Source organism: Nesoenas mayeri (genome assembly GCF_963082525.1).
Source record: "Nesoenas mayeri genome assembly, chromosome: 8".
NCBI classification, from domain to species: Eukaryota; Metazoa; Chordata; class Aves; order Columbiformes; family Columbidae; genus Nesoenas; species Nesoenas mayeri.
Genome location: NC_137554.1, coordinates 24,409,183 through 24,418,542, shown reverse-complemented (window position 1 = coordinate 24,418,542; position 9,360 = coordinate 24,409,183). Strand labels below are relative to the sequence as shown.

At 46.9% G+C, this 9,360-nt stretch overlaps 1 protein-coding gene across 5 annotated transcripts in view; it reads right to left on the bottom strand.

Moving 5' to 3' along the window:
- Nucleotides 1-9,360, bottom strand: part of NFIA (nuclear factor I A) — a 245,510-nt gene that overhangs the window by 2,375 nt on the left and 233,775 nt on the right. For all 5 annotated transcript variants that reach the window (XM_080348450.1, XM_080348447.1, XM_080348449.1 and 2 more), the window contains one exon: nucleotides 1-440. This exon is cut by the window's left edge and continues 2,375 nt beyond it. In XM_080348450.1, the coding sequence (XP_080204576.1) occupies nucleotides 423-440 (18 nt within the window). In that variant the 3' untranslated portion in view covers nucleotides 1-422. The remainder of the gene's footprint in view (nucleotides 441-9,360) is intronic.

Sequence of the window (9,360 nt, the reverse complement as noted above, 5' to 3'; positions counted from 1 at the left end):
GGATACTGTAAAACAGTTAGGCTCCATATGGAAAGTGTGTTACAACAGCGAGTTGGTAAGCAGCAGCAGAGGCTAGTTCTACTCAGTGTCACCTAACGCTTACACTACCAATGAAACACTTCAAAAGTTATGAAGCCCAACCATTTCCAGCACCATAGGAGAAATTACAACAGTCCTAAGTTGTCTAAAAAAAAAAAAAAATAACCCAAAACGAAACAAAATAAAAGTTAAAATCTCGAAAAAGTTACGGCCTTTGCTATTCAACCATAACGTTTGCCATTTCCATGTACGAGTTTGCTGTCGGTGTCTGCTCGCCTCCCCTTCCGATGTGAAGTCGCTGCGCTGCGATGCTGCTGCTCCGTGTTACAGAGGTGGGAAGGGGTCTGGTGGTCTGTCCGGTGGGTGGTGGGAAGCTGAGACTTTTATCCCAGGTACCAGGACTGCAAAAGAGAAAGAGAAGCATCCGTCAGACCCCTCGCCCGCTTTCGCCGCTTCCCCAAGGGCTCCGGGCATCGCCGCTGGCCTCCTCCGCCAAGAGGGGGGCTAATTGAGACTGTGACGAATCGACCTAATTACAAAGCTTAATTAAAAATACTGTACAAATCAATATATTTTTTTTTCATGTCACTGGACATAGCTACAGATGAAGGTGAGGGTCATGTCATGTTACAAGTTATCAATCTTTCTAATAGATTGTGGCTTGAAGATCCCGATCCCTCCGGTTCACTTTCTTCTAATCCCCTGAAAAGGCGATACACATTCGTCTCTCTGTACCATTTATCACCCTGCAGTCGGGGTTTTCTTGGGTATTTAGGCATGTGCCAGCATAAACATCTGTTGCTTTATACTGCCCTGCTTCAACTGTCTCGCTGGAACAGATGCACAGAAATTCAACAACAGGGCTGTTTTCTTAGGAGAAATGTGGATCGCTAGAGAAAAGCCAGGATAAAGCAAATCTGGGAGAAAGTGGATCAGTGAAAACGTCCCGTAACTCTGGCCATACTCTTGTTTCAACACAAAAAGTGGAGCTCAACTAATAGCTTTTCTTTGGGAAAAGTTTTGTTGTTTTGTTTTTTTTTTTTTAACTCCCCTAAAAGGGAGGGAATTCCCCAGGATTTCAGCTCCGCAACAAAACCGTCCTTAACCGCGCAGATGCCCAGGGCACAGAGAGCAATTTCGCTCCTCGATAGGAAAAGAAAGGCAGTGGGAAAGCCGGCGTGGGCTGTGCTGAGCTGGGGCAGTGCCACCGCACCGGGGACCCGGCTCGGCCCCGCGGGGTCACACCGACCCCAACCTGGGATGAATAAGAGCAGTGTTAGGGGCTGTACGCGCAGGGGGATGCTACTTGGCAGTGACATATTGCTGTGGGAATACACCAACAAGCGGCAACTATTTAGCCTGAAGTAAAGTAACACAAGAAAGATTCAGGTATTAAAGAGCCGTTGCTGATACCCCGCGTTTTTACTTCGGCTCCCGTAATATATGAGGTGCATATGTGCGCACATATAAAGCGACGACAAGTTTTACCAACTTTTCCCTCCGTCCCTTTTCAGCGTCTGACGTGATTGATAGCATAATCAACCCGGGGAGGATTTATGAACATTTACAGAAGACTCTGAGGCAAGTTTCATGTGGGACTTGGAGATTATGTGGTCTTGCCACGGAGGTAGGAACCGGTAAAATAAATAGCACGATGGGAGAAGTTGTCCTGCTTCCAATACACCTCATTAACCAACTCTTCCTCCGCTCACCCTTCTGAATACAAACACACCGGTCCCATATCGGCTCCATCTATTGCCTACAGATTTTATATTTAGACTTAATGCAGGCTGCAATTAAACAAAATAGTTCTCATATGTGAAAGTTCATAAACAGAGCAAAGTTCTGGCAGAATTTGTGAAATGGTGCCAAGTCCCTTTCCCCTCCCTGATTGCAGGGCCCTGTAGATTTTAGGCGGGCGCAGGGGAGCTGAGTGGCCTGAAAACTCTTCCCAACTTTGCGGGGTCGTCCCTGGCGCTTGTCACTTGAGCGTGACAGTCTTTGGTCAGGCTGGGAACTGTGGAAGTCCCCGGCGGGGAGCAGAGGGGTTAAAAATTCCCAGCCGACAGCTCGGATCTATATTGCAGATGTCCAGTTGGCTCCCATCGCCGCTGGCCTGGCCACACGGCCCACGGGCCGGCAGGAGCTGCTCAGGCCTCGCTGTTCCTCTTTCCCTTCAAAAGGAGATTTAAAGAAAGGAAAAAAAAAAAGGCAAAAAGCAAGCAGAGGTGGGGCTGTTCCCGGCTCCCCGCCGCCGTCCCCCAGGTCTGTCCGTCCGTGGGTCCGTCCGTGGGTCCGTCCGTCCCCCCGCGGCACCGCCGCTCCTTCACGCATCTTGCTATTCAGCCTGCGCCTTGCAGACAAGGTTACCCCAGAGCGGCTCTGTAATCCTTCACTGAAATAGGCTTTATTGATTGCTCTGGTCTATTGTTCCCTTTTCAAGTCCCCCAAGTTCAAGTTCATCCTGGTGTTACATCATGTCTCGTTGCTAGGGGCAACCAGACAGCCCCAGACGTGACTATCATTAGCAAGAGCCGCGCTGCGCCCTCCCACCGCCCGCCAGCCGCTCTGACGTAGCAGCCCCGCTGCAAACACATTGAAGTATTTATTCTGCCTAATTTATGACCTCCACAGCAAGAGAGACCCCCACTCCAAAAACCAACACTGTTGTATATTTAATTAATCTGTCTTTCTCTGGCACTTGGGAAAGTTAGACAAAGGTCTAATTATTGTGTGTCGCTCCCCACACTTTTCTTTTTGGGGTGACTATTTGCATGGGAAAAGAAACGGCGAGGCTGGGCGCGAGTCCCCTCCCTCCAAAACACCTTTTTTTTCTCCCCTGCCCTATTGACATTTCATGAAATACTTTAGCTGCTTAAGGGAATTAGAAAAAAAAAAAATCTGATGTGAATGTAACTCCTTCTGAGTTGGTATTCAGTAACACAAATCAACTCATGACATGTTTAAATTTAAATGCTAACCACACACTCTGCGAGTTACTTTAAAGGTTAGTTTTTAATCAATAGAAGTTGCTGACTCCGGAGTTTTGAGCGGCGCAGTGCAGCTCTGGGGCCTTTGTCTAGTGCTGGGCTTTCAAACTTTTTTTTTCTTGAGATGATTTTAGCAATGATTTGCAGACACAGAGTGCTATTGTGCTCCTGACTAGCAACATGTCAATAAAGGAGTAGAGTTACCGTGCACTAGGGTGTCAATATGACTCCTGCAGACACTGCTTGGCCTTAATACCAATGAAAAACTTAATTAACCCTTAGAGGATCGACCCAAACCGCACGGCTATTTTTTAAACTTCCGTGCTGGGGCTCCGGATCGCCTTTACTGAAAAGCTGCCTCTACAGGACCCAAACTCCGCAGCTGCATCCCACTTCGCCCGCTCTGCAACCCCACTTGGGTGACACGTTTTAGGGGCCGAGGCAGCAGAACAGCCAGACAGCGAGCGCGTTTACCCATCCGATCCAACCGGCACCGCTCTCGGGACACCCGTTTAATTTAGAGCGTCTTACAGCCGAAACGCACACACAGAATGATCCTCCTTTTCTCCTAATCATTTTAATATTAAGATCTCATATCCCCCTCAAGCCTCCTATACACGTCTAAGTCTTCCCGGATTAGGGCTGAAGAGCACCATTGTCCTCCTGAAGCACCTGTGAAACTTCTCTGCAAGCGGAGAGGAGACTCCGCGCCTCAAATGAAAACGTCTAATAAGTGTATTATGCATCTGAAGCTCTGATAGCTGAGATCTGTCAAGTTTTTTTTTACATGATTAGGGGGCTTTGATGGGTAAAAAAAGCAGCCTGGATCCCTACGTTCGGATGGCTGAAGTATTTTTTGCCTTCTTTCAGGGCGCTGTGACCACCTGATCCATTTTATCCCTTCGTGTTCTGTAACTTACCCGACTGCACCCAGACAGAGAACGGCGTATTGCCTTTCTTAATTTAAAATCTCCATTTAAATCATGTGCACAATCACAATACGGCTAGGATGATATTATCACCGTGCGTTTTCATAAAAGAGCCGGTATTTTATTTCCCCTCTATTTACTCTGCGGTACTCTTCTCCCAGGGAGTTCAGAGCTAAATGAATCCACCGGCGCTCAAGGTCCTGCTCGGTAAAATGACTGTCACACAGCTGTCGGTGCCACTACGGGTCTGTACCGTCCTGCCGAGCACCTCGCTGTCCTTCCCCAGCGCTCAAGGTGAAACATCAGAAGGAATTCTGCAGTCCAGCACGAGATCTTCGCTTCCCTTTCTCCAGTCAAATGGAGAAGTAATCTCATCAGGTTGAAAAGTGCTGACTAAGGATTTAATAAAGTGTCTGCAGATGTGTGTCATCTCTAAGGTATTCAACTCATGTAATGCAAAACAGTTCCACACCGAATGTGCTTATAAAATTCCATTTAACCATTGCAGAGCTCTATTTTACTGTTCTCGGAGGAGTATTATCACACTTTTTTTTTTTTTCCTAATTTACAGCACCATGAAAGTTGAAACTCTGCGCTGCCAGTATCTGAGAATCCTCACAGTAGTAAGGTTTTATGAACCATAAACAATATCTACTTGACTGAATCCTAAACAGGAAGTCTGAAATGGCAATTAAGTTTCTTTGATAGCGCGAGTCTATTTGTTTCTTATGCTCTTCTGGAGATAGCAGAGACAGGCAGAAATCCTCAGGCAACTATGTACAATTGGCCCCTTTGTATGGGAAGAACAGCGCAGAAACATTCTGTGAATCGGGATATTTAAAAGGAGAAAAGCTCAAAGTGCCTAACTGATTGCGGTAGCAGCTTCTGCCTGTGTCAGGAGCCCAGAAACGGGCCCATTTGTTTACTAAAATGTTCTTGAACCAGCCTTCCTGTGGGACGTGTTTCAGCCCCGGCTCCCAAGCTGAACCCCAAGCACCGCTCACGTGTTTCAAACCAGAAAGGCAATCAAATGCAAACTACTTAAATTTACTTCTACCTGCACATCTCCTGCCCTAACAATGAGACCTTTCAGTTCGCACAAAAAGTGAGGGTTGTAAAGCGGCCCTATCTGTTTTTCAAATTAAAAAGTTAAACAAAAGTCCTCAAGGGCAAAGTTTAACGCTGCGGAAGGAGGTTGTTAATGTGGAATCCAGAACTGGGTGTGACAGTTGGCTCATTTCTCCGGGCGATGTAGGTTATTTAAGGACATTCGCACATTTGAAACTCTGACAAACTCCACACGTAGGAGCTTTTGCTTCACCTCATCCACTTTGGGCTAAGACCTGCTCTGTTCTAGCCGTTTTCTTCAGGTTTCAGCCCAATCCGGCTGCCCGGCGGCGGGACGGGTCGGTGCCATCGGGACTTCAAAGGCGGTGCTGGGGCCGTTGCTGCCCCGGGCACGGCTGCGCTTGCAGGAAGTTTTCACTGCACGGGCCCGGAGGGAAAATCCACCTTTGATAAGAGCCTAAATAATCAAAAAAAAGAACTTGCAGCTTTATTGCTCGCTGGGAAAGCGGCTGTTTGAGCAGCCGAGCTGAACCCGAGCCACGGCCGACGGGCACCTGCGAGGATTCATCGGGGCCCACCAGTTGGGTTGTTTTGTTCGGGGATGACACTTCATACATCTCAAGAACTTCAAGGCGATCAAAAACGTTAACCTGGGGAAGGTGAATCGAGGTAACGAGTCCTTCTGGTTGCAAAGATAAAAGGAGAATGTAAACACCTAGGCAGCGAACTGGTCCTTTAGACATCATCTTGTCAGAGGTCCCAGGAAGGCTCTTCCCTACGGCGGGTTATTTAAAAGCAAAGGGCCAAAATTGGGGCTTTGATGCCGTTTCAAAAGAGTGAGTGAAGGCAAGAACAATTCAACTTCTGGAGGGCTCCTGCAGATAAAGCAACTGCTTTTGCTTTACCCCACGTCTGAATTGGTCCCACTTTTCTATCAGTTTCTCCAGGGCTTCTCCAGGCGTGAAATTTTGATCCTACTGCGTAAACCAAAAGGTGAATATTAAAGACAAGGTCACCTTTGTGCCTATGGAAGCTATTTTCTTAGAGCTGGGATTAATTATTTAGTAATTATATTTTCCAAAATGAAATACCAAAAGGGACGCAAGTAGCATGTTGGTCATCCCCAAAGGGACATAAAACAGTGAGTGAATCTTCTGGTTGTCCAACATCCACACCCAAGAGAGTCGCCCACCCCACTATGAGCATATTTATACTGTCTCGAGGAAGATAAAACCCGTCCCGAGAGGGACACTTGTCTCTAGGCGATGTGTACAGTAGCTCTGCATCCAATAGCTTTTGCGAGCACGCCAGTTGTGGCAAACTGCATTAAATTACGTGCAATAATTTTGCAATACGGACTTCTGCCTGCTGACTATTAAAAATGTATAGTAGTCCAAACCACTTCTCTCCCGGGACCAACAAACTCACTTCAGGCAAGATTTCTGCTTGGGTTCAAACCTCAAGTTGGGAACAGCTCATGTCTTTAAACTAAGTCACCCCAAACCCTCCCCAGCCTATGAAAACACACTCGTACAGTAACTCCTGCTGTTGTTCCAGACATCTGAGTGTTCCAGCAAAGTGTCCCAGCTGGCCCCAGATGTTTCTCAAGTCTAAAGCAATGCTCGGAGCGCCGGACCCCCCGCTGCCCAACCTGGAGCTCAGCGGATTAAAGATTGACTGCGCTATGACATATTCGCATTTAGCCTGAATATAATACAGCCAAGACTTATCAATGGCAAATGTTTGAAATGTAATCCAGCCAGCAGAGTAGGCTGGCACTTTGAATATGATGTATAAATAATGTATAGGAACTTAAGATCTAAATTAGATCTACAGGAAGAAAACTTTCCCTTTTCTCTGACTCTAAAAGTGAGTTCTCTCACAATGAGGTCATTTTTATGTCCGTCTTTCAGTTTACAAGTTTGCTTTTAGACAGAGGGTCTTCCTTTTGCTTCAGAACATTTTGCGAGTTACAGTTTTCCTGCAGTTTCCCGAGTAGTTAAGCAAAGAAGTTCATTTATTTGTTAATAAATGAACTTTGAAAACTGCAAAATAACTTCTAAACTTTGCACAGTGCGCTGCAAGCTAACTGCAATCATACTAAACTGTAACCATTGTTGGTTTAAAAAACCAAAAAAGATAGCGGAGTGAAACAGAGAGAGGAAAAAGAAAGGGAGAAAGAGAGAGAAACAATCCCATTTTGGTTTTTGTTAGAGGACGGCATACTACATAGATCAGAGACTTTTCAAAAAATAAAAACCCCCACTGTACACAAAGCACAGGAAAATGTGAGGAAAAAAGGAAAAACCTAAAAGCAGCTTAGAATGTGTTAACTCTGCCATTCTGTCAGCTTAAAGAGTATTTTATGCTTGATCAACAGCTCTCTTTTATTATGCTTTTCTTTCATTCATTCAAGACATCAAAGACCAGAACCACCAGTGTACCTGATCTACCAGAAGAACTTGTAAGGGTGTTCTAAAGAAACGGGGGTATTGGGAGCCAGACACCCCTGCGGACAAGGCAGTTCAAAGAGAATATTTCAACAATGATTACATTTTGTAAATCTTTGTACGAAAGACAGCTTATTTCCTGCTTTTTTCATGAAAAATAGATTCTATCCATTAAAGTGAGCCCACAGTATGAAAGTTACTTGAGATCTGAGGTACAGCAAGCGGATTAAGTGGACGGTGAGATGAAATCTTTGAGAGAGACGATGGCTTTCTCTGATATTTGTCGTTGCCATAAGGTTTTCTGACTCGGATAGAAACTTGGTTTTTTTTAGACTTGCCGGTGGCAGTGAAGGCGTTTGTAAAAGCAAAATAAACCCAAACGAAACAGAAAGGGAAACTGTAACAAATAAAGGAACTAAGAAAACAAATGGCTGCAAAAACCTTTTGACATGTTTAAAAGGAAAACGATATATATTTGCCCCGCTCCAAAAATCGCAGGCTGGCCATTTAAATCCTGCAGACAACTCGGAGGCGCAGCGCGTAGACCCGAGCCAGCTGTTTACTTTTCAAAGCCCGTGGTGGTTTCTGCATTGATAAACTATATAACCTCACACACACAGACGGGATTTTAGCTATGCCAGACCTCATTGCTCTGTCCCGCTCCCTTTATGTGCTGTCACAGAATAAAAATGATCCTAACACAAACCCTGAAATAATATCTCGCTCCAGAAAGGACATCTTTGTAGATATTTCCTGAGTTACTGCCAAAAAGACTTTTTTTTATTTTTTGCCCATTCATCCTTTCAAAGTTTTGCTATGAACGGAGCCAAAATTGCTCGGGTGTAATCAGAAATGACCAAAATATGACCCAGCAGCCAAGTCCAGCTGTGGGAGGGGGAAGGTGCCCCATGCAGCCACCTCTGCCCCCACACCTGGGGACGGTCACCAGCATCCCCTGGTACATAAATGGCTTTTTGCAAGAGAAAGGGAAAACGGCAGTATGCATTTTTTCAAAGAAGCAAAAAAAGACGACTTTAAAGCCCGCCTCGTGGTTTACATTTACTATTGTGATTTAAAAGTAAATATGCTGCGAAGGGGTTTTTAAATTTTGCACTTTATGCCTCGCTTCTTACACAGCCCTGTATTTTCCTCTGCTGGAAGCACAGCTAAATTTGCAACACTTTAACATTTCTGATGTTAAATCTCACTTATTTCTTTCCTTTTACAAAATAAAGCGTGCACTGGGACTTGGATCCACTTAGAACGTTGCTCCGGGAGCTCCCGTGGAAGCTGGGATGGCAAACACGCCGCTGAGACGGGGCTTTCCAGCATTTTGCTAAGGAAAAAAGCCAGATATTCGGGAACTGCCTGTGAGCCCCATCCTGCAACTACAGCACCCACCTCATCCCTGTGCCCCTGGACATGGCACGAGGCCGGTGGGTGCACGGGGACCCCCCAGACCTGACAGTGGGTGCACAGGGACCCCCCAGCCCCAACGGTGGGTGCATGGGGACCACTCAACCCCAACGGTGTGTGCACAGGGAGCCCCCAGCCTTGACAGTGGGTGCATGGGGACCCCGCAACCCCGACGGCGGGTGCATGGGGATCCCCCAGCCCCGATGGTGAGTGCACGGGGACCCCCCAGCCCCGACAGTGGGTGCACGGGGACCCCCCAGCCTTGACAGTGGGTGCACGGGGCCTGCGGCAGCCCCGGCTCCCAGCCCCTCGCAGCCGCCGTCTGCCTGTCCCGGGCTCCGGCAGCGCGTTTCCAAGTTCAAGTTCAGGTTTAAGCGAAATAAAACGCTCCTCGGGAGTCTGCAGCCAGCCCTCATTTACATGTGATCCCTCTGAACTTCGCCTGCGCCAGCGCGCCCTGTTTCCAGG